The 24,949-nt window shown below is 42.3% G+C and overlaps 1 protein-coding gene across 1 annotated transcript in view; it reads right to left on the bottom strand.

Moving 5' to 3' along the window:
- Nucleotides 1–24,949, bottom strand: part of EDC4 (enhancer of mRNA decapping 4) — a 226,702-nt gene that overhangs the window by 5,777 nt on the left and 195,976 nt on the right. The window contains exons 22-27 of the mRNA XM_066582703.1: nt 23,357–23,512; nt 20,492–20,607; nt 13,591–13,756; nt 11,497–11,683; nt 6,135–6,354; nt 1,399–1,562 (exon numbers count right to left, since the gene is read on the bottom strand). Coding sequence (XP_066438800.1) covers nt 1,399–1,562; nt 6,135–6,354; nt 11,497–11,683; nt 13,591–13,756; nt 20,492–20,607; nt 23,357–23,512 — 1,009 coding nt within the window. The remainder of the gene's footprint in view (nt 1–1,398; nt 1,563–6,134; nt 6,355–11,496; nt 11,684–13,590; nt 13,757–20,491; nt 20,608–23,356; nt 23,513–24,949) is intronic.

Genomic DNA, 24,949 nt, shown 5'->3' with positions numbered 1-24,949 from the left:
GTACTCTGTTGTACTGCCTCTAGCTTGGATACAAGATGTGATACAGCAGGCATGGAGGCTTTAGTACCCTGTTGTACTGCCTCTAGCTTGGATACAAGATGTGATACACGCGGGCATGGAGGGTCTAATATCCTATTTGGCTGTCTTTAGCTTGGATGCAATATGTGATACGGGCGGGCACGAGAACCTGAAGGCATACAGGTTCCGTATGGCATCCTGCTGCACAGTAGTCCAGATTTGCTTTAACTTAAACTCAAGATTGACAGCCTACAAGTGTGCACAGAGTGGCAACCCAGATGGTTCTATACATGCTCTATTGGCGATAAAACCGGTGACCGGGCAGCCACAGAAGTGTGGATTTTTTTTTTGCTACAATGCTTTTAAAACATAAAATATCTTTGGGAAAAAATTAATTACCTGCCGCCATCTTCTAAAAGCCATTACTTTATTTTTCCATCAACATAGTTGCATTACAGCTCATTTTTTGCAGGATGTTCTGTAGTTTCTATTGGCACCATTTTGGAGTACATATAACTTTTTGATCGCTCTTTATTACATTTTTTCTTGGAGATGGGGTGACCAAAGAAAGTGCAATTCTGCTTATTTTTTTTCTGACAACATTCGCTGTGCGGAGTAAATAATGCACTACTTTGATAGATCAGCTATCAACAATGTCTCAGACACTTCAGCCACGTCAAGGTTAAATTTGTCAGTGGAGGTTATTGTCATCTCATTTGTAACCTCAGCAACTACTGCAACAGAATCATCATTCTTCTTATTAACCAGCTCCCAGTGTTCATCAAAACTCATTGCACATTCTCAAGACATTTATATTTCACCCCACTTAAAGATTTTCACAACTTCTTCAATAAATTATAAGGTACATTAAATGCCAAAAATACCACCTGTGCCATAAAAAACCAAGCACTTATACAGCGGTGTGAACTGAAAAAAAGTTATCTGCTTTAAAAAAAAACAAAAAAAAAACAAAAAACATTTAATAGAGCTGAAAAATGTGGGACCAATAAAACAAATAGTGGCTGGTCCTTACGGAGTCTACTTGGTTTTCTTGGCACTGAAGACTGTATGTAAGTTATTAGCTTTTGGATGATAAACTAGCAAACATTCTGCTTTCCGAAGCAGCATTTCTGAGAGATCATATCCCCCACTGCTCGCAGATCAGTGGTGCATCAGCCTCTCACTGGGTCAGACTGGGACTGAAACTTAGTCCTCACATTTGTAAGCAAAGGCCTACTTGCTATGTGGTGAACATGAACGGACTCCAGCCCTCCCATAGATCTTGCATTTGTTGTGAAAGGTAATTGCAACTTATTGTTGTCAAAAATGTGTTACCTTTGATGGCCCCACAGATTTCTGCTTCTGAATTGTAAAACTTACTTAAGTTTGAGTTCAGTACGGGTACAAAGGTCAAACGATAGCTGCTGGATGAGAGAAAGCAGAACCGGCTGAGTAAGAGGGCAGGGATGCTGACCAAACACTTGTTGAGAATCCACAGTCTCACAAACATACAAGATCAAATTCAGGTCTGAAGCTGTTAGAGCCTGTCAAGAAAGAGAAGAACGCAGGTAGAAGTTAATTATATCACCATGTGTTGCTTACAATGCATTCAGAAAGTCTTCAGAGCCTTTCACTTTTTATTTACACTTTGTTATGTTGCAGCCCTGGGCCAATTTAAAAAAATAAAGTTTTCCCCCATCGTTCTGCACTCAATACCCCACAATGACAAAGTGCACAAAGAATGTTAGAAATCTTTTAAAAATGAAAAACTAACATTTTGCTTTAGGATAAGTATTTAGACCCTGGGCACAGATCTTAGTTGATGCACCTTCGGCAGGGATTACAGCCTCCAGTCGTCTTGGGTATTATGCCACAAGGTTTGCACATCTCGATTTGGGAGATTTTCCTCTTTGCAGATCCTCTCAAGCTCTGTCAGGTTGGATGGAGACCATCTGACGACAGCCATTTTAAGGTCTCTCCAGTTGCCGCCCACTGTTGTAAGTTTGTCCAGATCTTTTTGAATCCTCTCTTCTCCAGTATTAGCTATCCCTCCTAACCGTGTGTTGTTGGCCAATTTGATCAGTTTCCCCTCAATTCTCTTCTCTAGATCATTTATAAAAATGTTGAGCAACACTGGGCCTAGGACAGAGCCTTGTGGTACCCCACTTGATACATTCTTCCACTTGGATGTGCAGCCATTTATGACCACTCTTTGATCACTCCTAATAGTTGCCTTGTCAACCCAGTTGGTGATCTGTCATAGAAGGAAACTAAACTTGTCCTGCACGTCTCGTTTGTTACAAACCCATGCCAGCTCTGGTTAATTGCTCCATTCTCATCCAAGTTCTTGCATACTTTCTCCATAGGACCACTTTAATTCTGTGGAAGCTGGGTTTTACTTCCTCTGCCTGCTATGATGGGTCACAAAAGCTTATATGTCGGCTTCCTTTATTTTTCTTTTTTCCTGTGTTTGTTGGACTGGTCAGAATGGAGATGGTTTCCAATTTGCTTATAAGATAACCAACAATCTAAAGATATACTCCTCAACATGGAGTATATTCGTAAACTAGATGAGATTCTTCATTTGCTGCACATAAAGAGAGCCTACTTCATACTCTTTCAAAAGAAACATTTTAGGACTGACAGAACCCTGTTCTGTCACAGCCATTTCTACCCAAATTAGTATAACACTACAGCTGCTGAGCCCAAATCTATCTATGGCCATTGACAAAGATTGACTACATATGGTACAGGACATCAATTCAAACTAGGGATGGCAAACACCTTTTTTGCAAAATAACTTCGTTTCAAAAGGGAGGAAAATATGTATTTCTCTAACCAAGCCACGCTAATTTTATCGGACCTCTGCTGGAAAAGTTGGAGTCATATGTGGATTGGCTTCCTATGATCCTAGGAGGGAACTTTGATTGCACTATGCAAGTGAGGCTCAACACATCTTTAGCTAGGTCATCTTTGTCCTTTGTGGCAATGTGTACAATTAGGTGGCAACTTTCCCTAGTGCGACTAGTCGGAAGACTTTTCCTCCGACATAGCATACCACTGCATGGACTACTTTTTTTTTCTTCCACATGTCTTCTGGGACAGCTCCTCTGAAGCTGGGATGGATTATATTGACTACTCTCAGACCACACCCCAATTCGTATTTCATGAAACTTGGAAAGAATGTATGCCAATAAATTTAAATAAATCATAACAATAGGGGGGAATAGAGTTGCCCAATCTAAAAATATTTAGCATAGCATCTGTTACTAGAAATAGTCGAGCCTGGGTTAGAGGATGGGAGAAAACTGTTAAAAAGCCATTCTGGGAATAGTTATTGTTTTCTATGGGTGCAAATGTCATAAAGTGCCTACTAGGGTAATTGATATATTTAACCACAGTTTCATTGCGGTTTGTTCCCAACTCCCCATGTAAAGCGCAGTCTGACAAGCTGAATCATACAGCAGACAAGAAACCACTAATAGGAATAAATAGAAACTTACATTATGGCTCTCAAAGGTATGAATAAAGTGACTCCCAGCATGCTGTAGGAATTAGCTACTCTGACTGAAGGGACAACATAGGGGCCTCGCATCAATCACACAGTGGATAAGTATACTCTAACTGCCATGGTAGCCAATATATAGCAACTATAGCCAAGAAAACCGATCAATACTTTACCTGGAGTGGTTATAAGATTAAAAGTAAATAAGAAAGAAAGGACATCCATGGGGCAGACAGTCCATCCATGGGGCAGACAGTCCATCCATGGGGCAGACAGTCCATCCATGGGGCAGACAGTCCATCCATGGGGCAGACAGTCCATCCATGGGGCAGACAGTCCATCCATGGGGCAGACAGTCCATCCATGGGGCAGACAGTCCATCCATGGGGCAGACAGTCCATCCATGGGGCAGACAGTCCATCCATGGGGCAGACAGTCCATCCATGGGGCAGACAGTCCATCCATGGGGCAGACAGTCCATCCATGGGGCAGACAGTCCATCCATGGGGCAGACAGTCCATCCATGGGGCAGACAGTCCATCCATGGGGCAGACAGTCCATCCATGGGGCAGACAGTCCATCCATGGGGCAGACAGTCCATCCATGGGGCAGACAGTCCATCCATGGGGCAGACAGTCCATCCATGGGGCAGACAGTCCATCCATGGGGCAGACAGTCCATCCATGGGGCAGACAGTCCATCCATGGGGCAGACAGTCCATCCATGGGGCAGACAGTCCATCCATGGGGCAGACAGTCCATCCATGGGGCAGACAGTCCATCCATGGGGCAGACAGTCCATCCATGGGGCAGACAGTCCATCCATGGGGCAGACAGTCCATCCATGGGGCAGACAGTCCATCCATGGGGCAGACAGTCCATCCATGGGGCAGACAGTCCATCCATGGGGCAGACAGTCCATCCATGGGGCAGACAGTCCATCCATGGGGCAGACAGTCCATCCATGGGGCAGACAGTCCATCCATGGGGGAAAAAAAATCGCTTATGCTTGCTTTATATAGCCCTCATCAGTAATACTCCTGCTCCTCCTCTGTTTTGATATTTGTTATTTTTCAGCCTACATATGTTACTTCATTGATATAGCAGGATGTGGAAATCCTGCTTGAGGATAAAAGTATGAATGAGAGACCAGGTGCCAGGAAGGATCATGAAAAGTTTTAAGATGATATGCAGAGGACTATTTTGACCATGTTTTTCAAAGGTAGACTTTTTTTCGTCAAGTGGATTCTTATACCCAGCTATTTGCCCTGCTTGGCACACGCAATGCATGTCTTCATTAGTGCTGCGTAATCTAGCACAACACATCCTGATGGGACTTCCCTCTCAGAGAACGGGTTAGGAGGTTCAGCTTCTCTTTTTAAGTTTCTCATCGATTCGTATTGTTTCGGAGCTCAGAACTAATTAGATTATTTTTTATCTGACAACTTGAGTCCATATTCTGGGGAGGCTTTGTTCCAAGCCCAGCAGGTGAACCAATGAAGGAGACCACTTACTAAGCTAAACTGAAAACCTTTAAAGATTTACATTTTCTTGACGCCCAGTAAAGTTTTCATAAACAGTAATCATAAAGACAGTAGGGGAAGACAGGCGCAACATGAGGTACAAGGTAAACCTGCTGTCCATCTATATCATACAACACACTGTTACAGCTTGCTATGGACACTTGCCTCACCTGCAAATACACCCCAAGATTTCACTCATTCAGAAGTCTCACTATACACTGCTTAGGATATCTCCCCCAATCAGAAGAGCCTTGTCAGAAGAGCTAGACCCCAAAATTAACACTGGAGAGAATATACATAATATTTCATAATACTGTATTGAAAGTTCTAAAAATATATCAATTCATTCAACTGGAACTAAATCATATAGGGGTCACTATATAGAAGGTTTCATGACTCGGTTAGCTAATGACTGAGAACCTAACCCAACTCTGGTTATTATAAGCAAAATCTCTCTATGGAACTTACTGTATTAGAACACCAAGAGAAAACACAAATGGTGATCTGTGCTGCCAATAAAGGCTGCGGGATAGTTATTAAAGATAGGGATGGACATCTGTGGGAAAGCAGATACCAATCATTATGAAAGTCTCACTCAAGAGCCGCCAGAAACCTACCAAAGGGAATTGCAACAACTAATAAAAGAGGCATTCACAAAGAGAACTGTAAATAAAGGTCAGAATTACACAAGACCCTCAAGACGGCTTTCATTGATCACTTACCAAAAATTCACAAGTGTTTGACCCACTCCCCAGACAGACTCCTATCGTCAGACATTCAATTCATGACCTGTAATCTCTCACAGCATATTGATCTAGATTTATAAAACTATGTACAAGCTCTAAAAGATGCTACACAACTCATTTCTGACTTACAGACTCTTGAATGGAGGAAAGCATACTGTTAAAGTTGATCACTCTGGATTTATCCGTTGTGTATGCAAATATCTCCCAGATTTTGGGCATCAAGGCGGAGCAAAAATAGTTATTACTTCCAATTCTAAAAAATTATTTCTATGTAAAATTAATACAAAAAAAAAAAAACCCACACAAAAAGGTGTCCACAGCTTTGCTTTTAGGTCGAACATACCTGCTGAAAAGCTTGGTTAAGATGGCCTTGTTGAAGTAGCTGCATAATGTGTGTCTGTTGTGACTGATAGTCGAGATGGGAAGAAGGAATAGGCGTCCCTGCAGCAGATCTCATGGCATGCATGATGCTTGAGGTAACCGCTGCCTGCTGTTCCTTCATAGCGTTATTCACTTCTTCTTTGATAATTCTTTGCACCTGTGATAGGATGGAATCTTGCATACTGCAAATAGAAGTAACATTTAATTAATGATGCATCAAAATAATTTAACCTCAGGGCACAAATCAATCTGCACTATTTAAAGCTTTTCATTATCATGCAACATTTGTCCTGCTGTTAACGACCCTCTAGAAACCTGCCGGTCCTTGGAGGAGAATGTGGTGGCTATAGGGTGAACATGGTTTAAGGATGGTAATGCAGACCTATACATTATTTATTGGTTATTCACCGTTTGAAGACTGGAAAATGTTCTACAGTTATTACAATGGTATATGAGAAACATGCAACAGAAAATGGAAATTGTAAATGAAGTAAGAACCCTGTAATGGAATGTACTGTCACGATCCCAACAATGATATATGGAATGCACTTGCATACGTAATAGAGATTAATAAAACAAAGTAAAAAAAAAAAAAAAAAAACACAACATGTTCACCCCACAGTTTATGCCATGGATTTGAGGCTCAATCTGTCAATTGCAAAACAAATCTGTGAAAAACTATGCTATTAATCGTAATGGAAATCTGCGCCACAGTCTTTAATGTGGCATATGCACATCCTCATAGACTCCAATGATACCTTGATTGCACGTTCAAGTTCTCTAGTTGTACAAAAAACCTAATAATGTTAAGAAATGTTTAAAAAGATGAAACTGCAAAAAAATAGATCATGTCCCGTATATTTTCATGTGCTTGAAAATATAGCGCAAAAATGCTGAATGTGGGGGTAGCCAGGGGAATCAATGAGCTCTACTCTGCAGTTCGGGTGAGCGATTTTACACACACGCACAATGGCCCGTCTGGAGCAACCCTTGGGGCTTTTTGACATGGGCGTTTTTGTGCACGGAAATACACTCACGTAAGCTGCGGACAATAGAATTCATTGATTTCAATAGGTTTGCTCACATTATTTGTTTTTGCATGCACATTTCCATTGGGCAAAAAAAAAATATGTGAAATGCTCTATTTTTGTGCGCATTTGCAAACCAAAGGCCCCACAGAAGTCTATGGGGGGGAACAAATGCACATGAAATCCGCACAACCAATGCGTCAAAAACGGCGTAATTATGCAGCCAGCTGTCAGTACGCTATGAAATATGGAGCTAATTGCAGGGAAGGCAGGGCAGCGATTTTCAGGATGATTTAGGATCATCTCATTTTGGATACATGCTGAACCAAGTTGAGATAGAGAAGCTCATCAATTTAGTTTGTTGAGCAGAAGCCGGCACCCTGGGACACCAGAGGATGAACCTGGAACAGTCGAAGCCTCCTAGGAACATCATCCACCATTTCGCGTGACTGCTCAAATCTGTGTGACAGCAACCAAGGCAAAACATCATCCTCATCATTAGAAGACGTGTCTCCAACCTCAGCTACTCTCCCAAACCCAGAAAGTACCAGAAGGATAGCATCATGCTGCACATGTTCTACATTTATGGGTGATTACAGTGGGCTTGGTCAATGATGACAGCATGATGTAGTGCTAGCAGGATTTTATTTGAGTGCAAATGTGCAGCTATTGTGGTTGAAAAAAGAAAATAGATAATACACACAAATAATAAATTATATATATATATATTCTTCTTTCTGGCGACTTAACATTGAATACCCCGCCTCCAGCAAAGCGAACCCTGTGATTGTCTGCTGGCGATGTGATTAGCCAATCACATACGGCGCTCAATGAGCCAATCACAGCCATTCAGTGATGTCATCCACTGAATGGCTGTGATTGGCAGATGGCACTGAGATTAGCCAATCACAGGGCTCGCTTTGCTGGAGACGGGGTATTCAAAGCCCTGCCACCAGCAAAAGCTGAGCAGGCAGACGGGGAGGACACTTGCCGCAGCGCCGCCGGAGACCATCGGGATGCCGCGGGCCAGGTAAGTATTAATTTTTTTTATTTTTTGCGGCACCTGAACTAGGTCCCATTTTCGGGGGGGGGGGGGGGGGGCTTATATTTCAAGCATCACACAAAAATCCAATAGGTCTTACTATCAGGTAGGACCTATTTTCCGGTAAACACGGTACACACACACACACACACACACACACACAGTTATGCTTGCAAAAAAAGACTTGTTCACTATGTAAATATGTTGCACAGGAGGGGGCGTATTTGCGCTTACACCTATGTGAAGGAGCCCTTAGGTGAAGACTCTGTTGCAGAATGTAGTGCAGATCTGAATAAAAATCTGTAAAGTGGATTTGGGTGGAGATTCCAATAGGAATTCCCACTCCCTCATTTGAAGAATGAAGTCCACCACATTGATTCGTATGTGGAATTAATAATGTCATTAAACACAGATTCAACTGAAAGAATTAAATTTGTGTCTGACAAAATGGTTAGAGAAATTCCAAGTTAAAGGGAAACAGTCACCATATTACATGCTGCTCGAACCACGGACATCATGAACCTGGGACAAGGACATACATTGCAGGGCTGTATGTGCTATTCAGAAATGCTGCAGTGTTTCCTAACACACATATTTTGAGGATCTGCACAGAATGGAAGCGGGAGTCATACGGGTGGAGCCCATCAGCCTCTCCCCACCGACATTGCACAGAGGTCACTCCCTGCATGCATGTAGTGACCTATCAGTCTATGTGATGTGCGCGGGGAGAGGCCAGCGGGCCTCCACCCTTATGACTTCCGGCTCCATTATGTGTCGACATTCAAAGTATGTTGATTTTGAAATACCGAGTATTTCAGAATAACACGTACAGCCCTGCAATATCGTTTCCACTCCCAGGTTAATGGTGTCCGTGGATCCCCGAAAGTGATTCAATATGAGTTAACCTTTTTTCCCACCCTTTGTTGTGAAGGGGATGAAACACAAGGGCTATAGGTGTTTGGGGCTTCATAAAACAAACTAAAAAAATGACAGACTTCTTTCTATTATCTTCTAGGAAATTCATTAAATGCTCTCTAAAAAAATAACTAAAAATCAAATCAATTACATAGGAGTTGTTGGTATTGAATGAAACTTTACTTTGTGTGTGATTGTAAGTGTGTTGATATAATTACAATATCAGAGCAAAAAAATTAATTGAGGAAAATTGAACACTTGAAGGGAGGCTAGTACTCTGATGAGCCGCTTCTAGCTTGGATGCAAGATGTGATGAAGGGAAAGGGGGGAAGTGGAGGAGTCATACAGCTTCTGCATGGCTTTTGAAGTTGGCATCCCAGATGGTCCCATATATGATCTAAAGGCAATAAATCTGGCAAACAGACAGGCCATTTGTGTGGAAATGTTGTGGAGGCACCCCTGCAGTGCCACCTATGGGTTGCCACCATTCCTTCAAATCAATGTACAACTTTTTAAGAAGTCTGTAAAACAATGATTGGGAATAGGAAACCGAGCCAGAAAACCATACACAGACAGCTGTTTAGGGATGTTTGCCCCTCATCAGTGTACAGTAGGTTTCTGGCTTGGCTGTTGAGAGGCCTGTGACGTGGCTCAAGACAGCATTCCTGTGACGACCTTGCTGTGCGCAGCTGAGCATTATTCTGCTGGAAAATGCCTCTTGGAAGTCCTGCCATGAAAGGCAACACGAGTCAACTGTTTAACTGAATATTGAGCGTGAGGGCCTCCCAGACAGTGTGCAGCTCCAAAGCAAAGGCAGGATTGAGGCGCTCTCCCCTAGATCTTCAGACACAAACACAGCCATCCTGAATGTCCAAACCGAACCTGGACTCATCGCTGAAGACAACCTGGTTCCACTCCGTAGCAGTCCAGTTTCGTCATTCACAACACCACTGCAAATGGAGGCAATTGTGGATGGGTGTCAAAGGCAGTACACGTAATAGGTGCTGTGAGAACAAATCGCCTTCAGCTAAGTGCCAGGAAATGGTTCATACAGAGACAGACAATGCAACAGTTGAAGCTACTTATGCTTGTTGGACATTCAGAAGCTCCTCTCTCTACTGGTGGTCTGTCGAGGGCATTCTGAGCCCAGTCCCCTTATGTGCATGCCCCCACGCATACACTGGTCCCAACACCTCCCAAAAGTCTGGTCAGCACAGCTGCCGGGAAATTTGTAGATATGACCATTCAGCTTATCTCATTCTAATAATATGTTCCCTCTCAAACCTTTAACTGGGCAAATTCTCGGATTGGTTCATTGAGGCATGTCTAATGGTCAACACGGACTTCACAAGTATCATTTGCATATCTGCCTGGGATGTAACTGCATGTCGAGTTTTGCAGCAAAATGACAACTTCTTCTAGGGGCCTGATCTTTTTTGACAGAGTATAAAAAAGGATGAAATTTGTCATAATATTGATGGTACCTTCGTAACTATTTTGGAGCAAAAATGACAAACCATAAGGTTTAAAATGCCATCTGTAGCAGCGATGTTCCTGGATGACTTTGAATACACCAGTGAATGGCAAGAATATATGACATTTTGTTCTAGGGGAATGCTGGGGTATATATTGTGGAAGTGAAATATGTAATGTGAAATCTCAATTCTGTGACAAAATGACTTGTCAAATTTAAAAGAGATAACAGAGAATAAAAAATGCCAAGGACAAGCATGGACCCCAAATTAACTTGAGCAATAATGCATCCGAATCCAATTAATCCATAAATAGTTATTCACAAAATAGCATAAATAAATGCAAAATTAATCATGGTAGAAAACAAACAATCTGATTGTACTTTGCTAAAGTCCTGTTCTTACTTTCTCAGTTCATCAAATGAGAATAAAATGATTATAAAAGCTGTCATTTAAGGCTGCTCTCACACAGGCATTTGTTAAAATGCGGCGATTTCTAATCATTACAGTGGGTAGGGGGTGTTAAAAAAAAACAAAACACTGATGAAACGCACTAAAATAGAGAAGACAGCGTTCTAGAATCACAACGCTCAAACAGTCTTCTGAGATACCCCATTGATGTCTATGGAGGCGTTTTAAAAGACAGTGTGTGAGAGAGTGGCCCAAATCTGTTAATGCTGTATTCAGATTCTTATTGCTTTTTCGCATAGACAAATGTTATATCAGGCAGGGGTATTAAGACTATCCACAACATCACGTTTCAAAGACTTGCGTATAAAGGAAAACTACTTTTAGAATATGTGAACCTATTTGTTACAAGGATTTGTCAAATTCTATATCATGATGAAGATTGTGGATATAACTTACTTAGCTACAGCTATATGTAATTGTTGCTGCACTTCAGATCGCACGCTCCCACTCAGGTTCGAAGACAGCTGGTCCGTTGTTGACTGGAGAGAATCTATGAGTTGTTGTAGTTGTGACACCAGAGGCTCTCTTATTTCTTGTTCACTTGCTTTTTTCGTCTCAAGATGAGTTTCCAATTGCTGCATATCTGAAACAAACAAATTAGCAAATAACAATTCTTACTCATTATACAAATATAATTGACACTTTAGAGTCAATTTAAATTAGATGCCTTTCATAACTTGCAAAAAGTGCACAAGTACATCAGGCCCAAGTATAAAACAAGTATAAGACAAAATCCTCAAAAGTCTCCTTTTCGGCCGCCTGCAGACAGCCGGGTCGGATCCTGCTGTGAGAATTCTTGCGGCAGGATGTGGACCCATGCCGCTGCAGAGGCCTGCGACTCACCCGCTCCCAGCGTCTTCTGTTCCCTGCTATGTGCCGGCTGCCAGCCAGCCTGTCACTAGTGACGTTTCTGTGCAGGCCTCTGCGAGACCCGCACACAAATAGAACACGCCGGGATTTGTTTTCCGTGTGTGTTTTCACACGGACAAATCGCAGCTGTGTGCATAGGATTGGGTTTTGCAATGCAATCCTATGGCAGCAGGCACGGGCGGAAATTCTGTGGTAAATGCCTCTGCGGAATTTCTGCCCGTGCGCAGCGGGCCTTCCCCATAGAAATATCTAAACAATGGAAAACCCCCACATATTTGGTATTGCCAAGTTTGTAGAAGTTTAAACTATTAAAGTATCACAGCAGTCACATATCTCCTGGTCCAGGTCACCAGTCTAACCAAGGAAGAAGTGTAGGGCCGTATTAAAAACATTAAAATAGCCAAATTGTCAAGTCCCAATGGCATACACCCCCGCTTTTAAGGGAATTAAGTAATGAGATACACAGACCCTTGTTTCTTAATGGCCATTTAGATAACGATTATTGCTCAAAAGCCGTCCTTTTTAAAGCAGATTCTGCGTGGATGGCTGCCATTGAAGTCAATGGACCCATGGCCCTTCCGCAATTGACAGAAAAGCAGGGGTTAAAAAAATAAATAAAATTTTAAAATCTGTACTGCGCAGGTCCGACGGCTCGCCGTGCGGACCATCCGCAATGCAGAAAAGAAGAAAAAGAAATCAAGGTACGCTGCAGGCTCCCGCATGCGGAATCCGACCAGGTCGTGTGCAGCCAGCCTGCGAGTCGGCCTAATGACTATGTATGAATATATTTATCAAGGATCAATACAGAGATCTGTCTCATGATCTATTTATACCCAGGACTGTGACTGTAACAAGGGGTCATCCTCTACATCTAGAGGAAAGAAGGTTTTTACACCAATGTAGAAAGGGGTTCTTTATTATAAGAGCAGTGAGACTGTGGAACTGTCTGCCTGAGGACGTGGTGAGGGCAAATTCACTAAAAGAGTTCAAGAGGTGCCTGGATGTCTTTGAGTGCAACATTACATGTTTTGGTCACTAGATTACTTCAGTAGGTTTGTTGAACCAGGAAGCTATTTGACTTCCAGATTTGGAGTCAGGAAGGAATTTTTCCCTTAAAATGAGGAAAATTAGTTTCTGGGATTTTTTACTTCCTCTGGATCAACATTGCAGGATAACAGTCTGAACGGGTGTCATTTTTCAGCCTTACATACTAAGTGAATTACCTATTTTAAAACATACCCCCACTTTCAGATTATATTGACAATTAAGTTGCCCTGTGTACATGAGGCATACTACTATTTCTGGCCACTATCATTTGTATCTTGGATTGTTTGCAGTTTTATTATAGAAACTGTGATTTCCTCTAAACCATGACATTTATAAAGTTGCATATCGAACCGATAAGATGTCAGTTAAATATCTGATAAACCATAATTCCTATGTGGAGTGGGTTCACAACCAATGATGTGCAGAAGAAAGCCACAAAAGGTCTTACATGCTACTAAATAATTTTTTTTAATTTCTCATATGAGATTAGATAGATTTCATTATATACTTTGGTAAAACTAAATTATTGGCCCTTTATATCCCGGTAAAAAAAATTCAAAATCAATAACTTACACTCTTGGGTGCCTTGCTTGAAGCTGCAGTTTATTTGCTGGAACATAGACTGACAACCCTTCTCAAAAGCTGGAAGCACAGTATTCTGAAAGGCTTCTCTGTAGGCCGTATGAATTGGTACATGAAGCGCATCAGCAACTGCTCGACCAATGGCATCAGTAATGTTCTAAAAAAGGGGAGAAAACCAACACATTAATAGAAAACTTAGATGCATTTAAAAATCCACGACTAACAAATGAAATGAGCTCATGTGAGAATGCGAAAATCTTTTACACAGGTAAGGCCCATTTACACCAGCCAATGATCGCTTTAAAAAAAACAAAACACTTATCGGCGATCGTTTTAGCGATAATCGGTGCGTGCAAATGTTCGCCCATCGTGCGCTTTTCGGGCACTGCTGGCTGAATGTTAAATTCAGTCCAACCTAAAAATCGTCATATCAGAAATAGAGATGAGCGAGCGTACTCGCTAAGGCAAATTACTCGAGCGATTATTGGCTTTTGTGAGTACCTGCCCACTCGTCTAAAAAAGATTTGGGTGCCGGCGGGGAAGAACGAGGGGGAGATATATCCCTCTCTCTCTCTCTCTCTCTCTCTCTCCCCCGTGCTCACTCCCGTAACTTACCGCTCTCCCCCGCGCTCACCCCCGCCGGCACCCGAACCTTTTGAGACGAGCGGGTAGGTACTCGCAAAAGGCAATACTCGCTCGAGTAATTTGGCTTAGTGAGTATGCTCGCTTGGCTCTAATCAGAAGTTCTCCACAGAGAGTGCTGATAGCATTGTTTCCCCATGGAGAACAAAAGGATCTGAGTGCAGATAAGAGCCCTTGGGCTATTAACTGTGTTCAGCTAAGGCTTCATTTGCACACCTTATTGGTACTTAAGTAGCTGAGCAGCAAAATGATCGCTCAAAGCTGTCACTAAAACTGTCGTTTGAGCGATCTTTGAGCGATCATCTGCTGGTGTAAATGGGCCTTTACACAATTAGTTACAATTAGAATCAATTATAACCCTTTACTATCAGGGCTGGATGATAGTGCAGAAGTAATACTTCTAGGGAACCTGTCATCTTGAAAATGTTACAGATCAGGAAGAGTGGAGCAGATTGATATACAAGTTTGTATAAGATTGATATATATGTTTGTAGAAGAGATTCCATTTAACTTCTGTTTTACTAATTTAAACCTCTGCACATTTTGAGCTAAGAGGTTCAATGTGCAGTCCCATCAGTGATTGGCAGCCATTTCTGTACGCACAGTCATTCACAGATAACAGGCAATTACTGATAGGACCGGCCATTGGACTGCTCAGCTCAGAATCAGCAGAGGTTCAAAAGATTGAACTAAAAGTTACACTAAATCTTTTCCTACAAACATATATATCAATCTGCTCAGCTTACAGACATATTGCACAGCAGTGGTGGCAGATAAGACTTCCATTAATCTCTACTCTAAGGGCGGCTTCAGTCAGTTCTCTCAATGTGCAGAGAATAGAACCCATCGTTTTGAATGGGTTCATACTCATTTTCGCGAAGGCAAAAAACCCCCCCGAAAAAGACATGCTCCATTTTAATGCACATTTGTGAACAAAAAAACATCATAAGAGTCTATGGGGGGTGCGGATATGCAAACCGGATCCCCACGAATTACGCATTGGGGGGCGGGCAACCAGAGGGATAGGGGTGTAGATAGGGGGGTGACCTGGGGCTAAGTAATGGAAATGGGGGCGCAGTGGTGGGAGGGTTAGTACAGTTAGAACTGGCAGAACAGTTAGGGATGCACACAATATAAAAAATAACCAAAACCTTCTAAGTGGTATGGTTACTAATGGTAAAGGTCTGAGGAAAACTACGACATAGTGGGAATAACGGAGACCTAGTTGAATGAAAGCTGTGACTGGGCAGTGAACTTATAGGGTTACAGTCTGTTCAAAAGGGATGATAAACAATGGCTATTATGTGAAATTCGGGAACCATATAAGTATGTTGTGCTTTTCCACTTATCTTTCTTTTCTTTATGTGTAACCAATGCAAGATGGAATCTCTACATATGTGACAACGTTCCAGAAGTAAGATAACAATGTAACGTTATATGTTCACTGTGATACTGTTACTTTTGTTAATATGAAAAAATGACAATAAAAAGGAGTTTAAAAAAAAAAGGGGATGATAAAAAAACAGAAAGGGGGCGGGGTTTGTCTATGTAAAATCTTGTTTAAAGCCCACATTATTGGAAAATATATGGGAAGGAGATGAACACGTGGAGTCTTTATGGGAGGAAATACATGGAGGGAAAAACAATAAAATACTCAAAGGGGTTTTCTATAGACCACCAAATATAACAGAAGCTACTAAAAATCGATTATTGAAACAAACTGATGAAGCAGCAAATCACAATGAGGTACTTATTATGGGGGACTTTAACTATCCGGATATAACCTAGGAAACCGAAACCTGTGGATCTCGGTAACAACTTTTCAATTACTAAAGATAATACACCTTACTCAACTTGTACAGAATCCAACTAGGGGGACGGCTATCTTAGATTTAAAGGGGTTGTCCCGCGCCGAAACGGGTTTTTTTTTTTTTCAACCCCCCCCCCCCGTTCGGCGCGAGACAACCCCGATGCAGGGAGGTAAAGAAAGCTCACCGGAGCGCTTACCTTAATCCCCGCGCTCCGGTGACTTCTCTACTCACCGCTGAAGATGGCCTCTTCCTCCGTGGACCGCAGCTCTTCTGTGCGGTCCACTGCCGATTCCAGCCTCCTGATTGGCTGGAATCGGCACGTGACGGGGCGGAGCTACACGGAGCTACACGGAGCCCCATAGAAGACTGCAGAAGACCCGGACTGCGCAAGCGCGGCTAATTTGGCCATCGGAGGCCAAAAATTAGTCGGCTCCATGGAGACGAGGACGCTAGCAACGGAGCAGGTAAGTATAAAACTTTTTATAACTTCTGTATGGCTCATAATTAATGCACAATGTACATTACAAAGTGCATTATTATGGCCATACAGAAGTGTATAGACCCACTTGCTGCCTCGGGACATCTCCTTTAATATTAACCAACAGACCTGGCAGAATAACAGGGGTGCAGAATGGGGGGCACCTAGGAAATAGTGACCATAATAATATAATACATTTCAACTTGTTCTTCAAGAGAGAGTTTTATAGGGGAGCTACAAAAATACTAAATGTTGGGAAGGCCAAGTTTGATCAGCTCAGTAATGCCCTTAACCTTATTGTCTGGGACAATATCCTCAAAAATAGTACAAACAATAAATGGTCTCAAGTGGCGTATGACAAGAGGTCTTTTAATGTATGTTCTAAAAGAGCCTGATAATTCAAAGTGAATCATTTGGAATGGTCTGATGGGACAAACACACACAAATATTGTATGGCCTCATGCTCTACCTGGTACCATTTCTTTTGGGTATAGAAAGGTACAACATACGATTTACCACCATAATCCTGGCTGTAGGACGTGTAAAGCGTAAGGCCTCATGTCCACGGGGAAAATAAGATCCGCTGCAGATTCTCCATGTAGAATCTGCAGCGGGTCCCTCCTGCCCCGCGGACATGAGCGCTGAAAATAAGAATTTAAAAGCATTTACCTATCCGGCGCGGGCGGGGAAGGTCAGCTGTTCCTCACGGCCGGATCTTCTTTTTCGGCCGGCGGATGAATTCGTCACGCCGGCGGCACGTCGTCGACGTGCCGCGCGCATGCGCCGGGCACATCCGCCGAGCCGAAACAAGAAAGATGCGGCCGTGAGGAAGAGAAGACCTTCCCGGTCCGCTCCGGATGGGTAAATACTTTTAAATTCCTATTTTAGGTCTCCCGCGGATCCGGACGGCTTCCATAGGCTTCAATAGAAGCCCGCGGGAGCCGTCCCCGCGGGAGACCCGCACGAAAATGGAGCATGGTCCAGATTTTTTCATGCTCCATTTTTTTTTAAATGCCTTTTATTGACCATCCGCGGGTATTTATCTACCCGCGGGTGGTCAATGCATCCCTATGGGATGCGGATCCGCATGCGGGAGATCCGCTGCGGATCTTAAATCATATTTTGCCCGTGGACATGAGGCCTAAGGACTCTAGCTAGACATTTGAGACGCAACCAAATTTGCTTGAGGGCCTCTAAAGGGAATCCCCATAGACCCTGGCAAAAGCTATAGCTAAGGATAACAGAAAAAGGTTCTAACCTGTTTCTGGCCCTGGATGTTAAAAGCAGCATTTTTATATCATCATCTCTGGCTTTACTACTCTTAAAAAAAAAACAAAAAAAAAACTACTTGACCTGTGTGCACATTGGAAGGAAGACAGGGAGCCAACATTTCAAATAGAGATGAGCGAGTATACTCGCTAAGGCTAACTACTCGAGCGAGTAGTGCCTTAGCCGAGTATCCTCCCGCTCGTCTGTAAAGATTTGGCTGCCGGCGCGAGTGACAGGTGAGTTGCGGCGGTGAGCAGAGGGGGGGGGGGGGGGGGCGGATAGAGGGAGAGAGAGATCTCCCCTCCGTTCCTCCCCACCCCCCGGAATCTTTAGAGATGAACTACATATATCAAAATGGTCTGGCACCCTGTATCCACTATGTGTGGGAGTGTACACCAAGCACCCACCCCCCTCATTATCAGGAGGCAGTGTGAGTTTCGAGTTTCTATGACACCGGAAAGTGAGAGAATTAGATTCCGTACGTAAAATTTGGATACTAATTCTTTTGCGCATAGAATTGAATAATCGAGTTGGGACCCATTAGCTTTTCCTATTTATGACATAATCAATGCTCGTGCTTAATTTCACGTTTCTATGACACCGGAAAGTGAGAAAATTAGATTCCGTACGTAAAATTTGGCCGCTAATTCATTTGCGCATAGAATTGAATAATCAAGTTGGGACCTATTAACTTTTCCTATTTATGACATAATCAATGCGCGTGCCAAATTTTAAGTTTCTCGGACATTGGGAAGTGAGAGATTTAGATTCCGTATGCAAAATTTCGACGCCAATTCTTTTGCGCTAGAATTGAATAATCGAGTTGGGACCCAATTACTTTTCCTATTTTGGAGATAATCTATGCTTGTGCCAAATTTCATGTTTCTACGACATCGGGAAGTTGGAGAACTTTTGGCGAGTCAGTCAGTGAATGAGTCAGTGAGGGCTTTCGTCTTTATATATATATAGATGAGGGGGACATACATGGGTGTTTAGTATACGTGCTGCAGAACCCCAGGGGGTAAATCAACCAGAGGGCCTTCTGAAGTGGACCACAGGTCTCCATGGGGCTTTTAACAGGGGAGGAAAAATGCTCTAGGCTGATAGGTAACTGAGCAAGCCCTAGTCCGTTCTCCGCCCAGACCAGTCTCTTCAATGTCAGCCATCTCTCTGAGGGGGTTCCCCGCAGCAGGTGCTGTAGGAAGAGAAGGACAATCTTGGATTGTCATTGCAGGAAGACCAAGAGCAGACGTAAAAGCTGGAAGAACTCCCAGGTTACAAAATATATCCAAATGGCCCTCGTGACGGACCGACAGACAGAAAGGGGAAACCCAGGGATAGGATATATTGTGTTGGCACAAGGTAGCCAGAAGGAGTCGGAGAGTTTTTCTTTTTTGGAAAACAAAATGGGACAGGTCAGTGAGTAACTGTATTCGTTTATCTTGATATATGACGTACCTCTGAGTTGTCTCACATATCATAGGGACTGCCAGGTATGCTGAGGGGACTGGGAGAGGTGTACGGTCTGGCATATTAGGTGACCCTTCCCTGAATGCAGTAAACAGCAGTGGGAGGTCAAATTACCAGAAGCAAAGCTGCGTGGTGAATAACAGGAGCGAGAAGAATAATAAGTGCCAAATACCTGTGATCCTGCTTTGGGAAGCAAGGTATGATCGTGAAGATTTGCTCTTGCAGATTGCTCTGACTGTCTCTTGGGAGTGCTGGACCATGTGGGAACAACAGCCTCTCTCCTACAATAATCACTGCCATCTCTGAAGTCTGTAATGCTGGAGCAGAGGTCCCCGCTGGTACTGTCAGATGATGGTTGCAGAATCCTCTGCCAAGGGAGCCCACACCAACAAGTCTGGTGTGACGGTGGCCAGGTTTACAAAGGCCAGCTACACTTCTGTCTGCTACAGGCTGGAGAGAAAGTGCTGGATTCCTTGGGAAACAGATGCCCTTGTCAAGGAAGAGGTGAGCTAGGATGTTTTCCTCCATCTGTTGCCCATGTAGGTTACCAGTCCTGATGCTGGGTTGATGCTTTTCTGCAGCCCTGTCTAGCTAATTTAACAGCCTGTGTTTGCCCTATGCTTGAGACTGTGCTGGGAGACACAGCAAACCTTCTTGTGATGGCACATATAGATGTGCCATCCTGGAGGAGCAGGACTACCTGTGCAACCTGACTACGCCACAGGTTCCACCTTTATCCTACCAGTAGCAATAGGAACACTAATAAAACTACAGAAAAATCAGTCAAGATGGATTAAGATAGAGTGTGGCCACCTCATTAAGCCCGAGAGGTTCGAGAGCTCGCTATAACATCATGTATTTTTGTTAGCCATTAAAAGGTATCATATCTACAAGCTTACTTGGTTTCTGTTGCTGGGAACAATCACATTTTGCCCCCATCTGCAAAACCATTCCCTTTTTGGTGTTGTCCCTGTCATTTGCACCAAAGCAGGTAAAATTGATTCACCATCTCTCATGCTCCCCCCCCTGGACAGAGAGATAATCCTGATTTTTAAGTGAGTTGAGGTCTGTGATGCTTAAGTGTGCTCTTAGTTTTTTGAGCAGTGTAGTCTTACTCCTTTTAGATGTATATAGCAATAAGCAGAATGGTCTACATTACGTAGTATGAATTTTGGTCCCGACTGACAGACTTTGAAACCCCTATAGTGAAATAATGACTTACCTTGGATTTAACCATCTTGGCAATGTTTTCCTTTAGAGATCCCTCAATAGAAGTCAGTTTTGCTCCAACTGCGCTACCAAGCTGCCCGGTGACTGGATCCAGACTCTTACTGATGCCTTTTAAACAAAAAACACATCATAAAGTTCATTCCAAATGCACAATTATACAAAACAGTAAAACACATTGTGTTAGCATAATTCAAATTATATTAACAAACATATTTAGATTATGTGGAAAGAAATCTTAAGGGATTTAGGAGCATTCTGTGGATTTTAAAATCCAAAGCAAGCTGTATTCAGCTGTGGACTTGTTCCACATTCTGAAGCATATTTAACCTATATGAAATACTGTATACAGCAAATCAGAAATGAACTAAGCATGTTAACATTTGTGAATTTATTGTTGATTTTTAATGAGGTTTTGTCAAGTAAGAATGCAATGTTATTGAGGCTAGAAAGAACAAAAAATTGTGGCAGAACGATGTCCTTTGGAAAGCAAAAAGTAATTGAAAAAGAATAACTCGAAAATTAATAACTCAAAAACAATTCTGGCTCGTCTGTACGTCAAATCACGTAACAGCTTAGCTTATGCACCATTTAAAAGGAACTTATCAGGACGTAGGATCCCCTAAAGTTACCCTGTTATACTGGACAGTAGTAACTGGTTCTCAATGATGCGCCTTTATTTCTTGGGTAGGTATGGCAACATCAAGCAGCCAAAAAATAATAATTTTCTGGTGATGCTGAATACCTGGGGATATTGTTTAGCATCACTGATTGTTGTGCACTTAACCCAATGCATCTAGGTGAGCAAGGTTTGAGTTTCTAGATCTCTCCCATTACCAGTAATACTATCCAAGGAAGTGCTCTGCCTTTTGTTTTTTTTTAATAATACTTGGGGGGCCTCACTTAATAATGGAAAATTTAAAGGGGTGTTTTAATTATGACACCCTAAAAGTAGGATAGTCATCCTAACCTATCACACCAGTAGTTCCTGCATAGAGCATTTAAAAGGTAACTTGCGGGCACAGAAGTCACATTTTCTAAGCAGACGGAACACACCATGACCATTGGCACTCTTGCCTCATGTTCTGGATGGCTCCACCTACCAAAAGGGGACCTGTCGGTCCACAAATTAAGAAGGTTCAATGTCAGCAGGATGACTAGCAATGCTCATAGCTCTAGTATGGTAGCTATAAGGGGGCCTCCTTAGTGGCATAACTGGATCTCACTATGGGCACAGCATCCACTTTGTGGCCTCAACATAACATGGCTACTGCTACCCCTTCTTGTAATGCTGTGGTCCCTTTGCCTGGCACAGGCAAAACAGGGAACTCACCAATACAAAAGGCTCAAAAACAGCAGGATCATACTTCCAGCAAATTCTCCTGCATTGCCAAAAAGACAATCAATGATCAGGTACTGTTCCCCGCCAGCAGCTCCTGATCTCTTTGCTCCTACCTCCACAGTGCTATTCAAGGCCTCAGAGATCCTTCCTTCAACACAAGTTCACACCCAAACCATTGCTGTAAGATTGTGATACACACACACACAAAAATACTGTAACCGATTTGCGTTACCCAATTGTTCGTTTTTTTCAAATTGTTCCCCTTAGTATGTGGCTTATTTACTTATGTGACTGTGGTCTCCAATATGTGGGTAGGACCGCAATGAATTTCGTTATTCCATGAATTAGCATAGGACTAATGTACAAAATGGGTACCTGAAACATAGCGTGTCATGACACATAATTTAAAGGGGTTTTTCAGGGAGAATACTATTCATGACCTATCATGACCCCGACCAATCAGCTGATTGTGTAATTACGGTACAGTCAGCGGGTGCACAGAGGTCAGAGCGGAAGTTCTGCTCCTATCTCTGTGAGGATGCCAGCTAGTAACTGCAGGCATGACTCAAGTTTATTTCAATGAGAAATATGTCTGCAGTTACAAGCGCTGGCCACTAAACAGAGGTCGGAGCAGACACTCCTCTGCTTCTGATCCAACCTCTGTGTAATCGCGGCGCTGTCAGCAGGCGCACAACCAGCTGATCAGTCGGGGTCCCGAGCGACAGACCCTAGCCGATTAACTATTGATGACCCAACCTGAGGATAGGTCTTCAATAGTATTCTCCCTGGAAAACCATTTTAAATGTTTCCATGTTACTCCTTTTGAACAGATTAGTAGAGATGAGGCTGATAGATTTGAGAGTTTCCATAAAAAGGGAGATGGTTCTGAATCTACAGATACAATATTATGATCCCTTCAGTGCTAAACGAGATGTTGCAAAATATTTACAATTCATGCAAATGTTCTACTTGTTATCTTGTATATTTTTCATAAACTCCAGTTTTATTTATAATACACATTTTTTTTCTATTATTGGTTGTCCATATATTTATTTAAGCAATTTGTAGCTCCTCTTTTACTATATGTGAATGTATTAAATCTTAGTATTATTTACTTATTATTCACTATCTCCATGAAGCTCTGTACCCAGAAATGTGACAGTAACAAGGGGGCATCCTCTACACCAAAACTAAGGGGGTTCTCACCATGTTTCCAAGCAGAGAGTTCTTGAGCGCAACAATATTACATCTTATAGTCACTAGCTTACATCAGAAGGGTTGATGATCCAGGGAGCAAAGGTGCATTTACACAGAACGATTGATTGTTTGCATAAGCGTATTCTAACAGTTTGCGTGCGTAACTAGTTTATACAGGCAGGTAGATCTTTCCTCACTTGCAAATCATTCAGACGTTCACATTCCTTGTACCAAAAGTTTAATTTTAAAGCACACCTGAAACAGGTACACCTATAGACCAAAAGGAGTTAAAACTAAGGAAAACACAAACATTTTACTTACACTGAGGAATGGACTTCTTAAACTCTTCACGGACTGTTTTATCAAGTCTGTTGCAGAGCGAGCCAGAAAGAGAATGGGAAAGCTGCTGTGAAAGATACTCCTGCAGTTGACCATTTCGTTGTTGTCCATCACTTAGAATTCTATCTAATCGCCTTTCTGGAAAATCAGCAGTTAAGGGTTTATTTTTTCACAAGACATATGGGACTACATTTCAGACAAAAGTTGGGAAAAACCTTTTTGCTGATATTTTCACAAGCCTTTAAAACTGTACTTAACACCCTTAGTGGCCACCAATGCACTTTTTTTTTAACAGAATATCAGAATAAGCCCAGCAATAGTGGGAGACTTTTCTTTATATATATTTTTATATAGGTGTGTATATATATATATATATATATATATATATATATATATATATATATATATATATATATATATATATATATATATATATATACATATATATATATATACATATATATACACACACACATATATATACACACACACATATATATGATGTAGATGGGTTGCCTTTCAATCTTTTTGGCATCATTTTAAACACATTGTGACCCAAAGGTTTAGCTCTAGCTTCTTACTAAATTTAAATGTAATGTGGGTAAAGTACAAAACCTGACCCTTAGCAAAATGTGGTTTGTTCCTTTAATTCTGGTATCATGGACACACCTACAGGTTCCCGTATTATCAGTTTCCTTTATTCCTGCTAATCTTTAATTAGTGAGAGCAGACCAGTGAACGACCATGAAAGATGACCATTTTAATTAGGTAATTAAAAATGTTTGTGCCGAGTATGGTGGGGGATATTTTACTAGCAGAGTGGATGGTCACATAATAAGTGAGCTCCAGAGAAGACAACACAAATTGCCCTTTGTGGGTAGACCCATAGCTACTTAGATGGAGATGTACTCCTCCTCCTGCAATTGGTGAGAAGAAGTTTGAGAGAATGCAGGCGTCCCCTACAGCTCAGTGCAGCCGAACTTTTAATGCACCCTTGATCCAGCTAGCTCCTACAACTAACAGCAGTTGCTGGCTGCAGTGGGTGCTGTACCTACTCATTAAAGGGAGGTTTACCTGGAGAAGCCTAGCCGGAAAACTAAAAGAACCACATTTTATTTTTATGCGCATACTGAAAGTTTTTTTTTACACTTGTATCTACAGACCCTCAGCTCCTCTGTGGTTCAGTGCAGGGAGAACCAGCAGGTTGCTGCTTAGGATATGCAAGGCATGTCAGACAGAAGGAAGGAAGCGCAGGATCTGAGAAGCTAAAAGACAGAAGCTTTGGTCCCCCTACCCAGTGTTTCAGGAGTCTGCAGCATCTGGCAATCTTCCTATCCTCTAAGATCACACAACATCACGAGGTATAGGAAACTGGCAAATGACCACTGGGAGGACGTCTAGTTGCTGGCCGTGCAAAGAGAGTCCCTGACTACTTAGGATGAAGCAGAAGTAATAAGAAAGGCCAATATACCATCCTGTTTCAAGTAGGTGGACCAAAAGGATAATCCAGGGTTCAACTTGATGTCTAAATAGGCGATAGTGAGTACAGATTCTAGTAGGATTTGTTTAAGCTGT

This window comes from Eleutherodactylus coqui, chromosome 11 (assembly GCF_035609145.1).
Source record: "Eleutherodactylus coqui strain aEleCoq1 chromosome 11, aEleCoq1.hap1, whole genome shotgun sequence".
NCBI lineage: Eukaryota > Metazoa > Chordata > Amphibia > Anura > Eleutherodactylidae > Eleutherodactylus > Eleutherodactylus coqui.
Note: the sequence above shows the minus strand (reverse complement) of the source record. Positions and strands in the feature narration are given on the sequence as shown.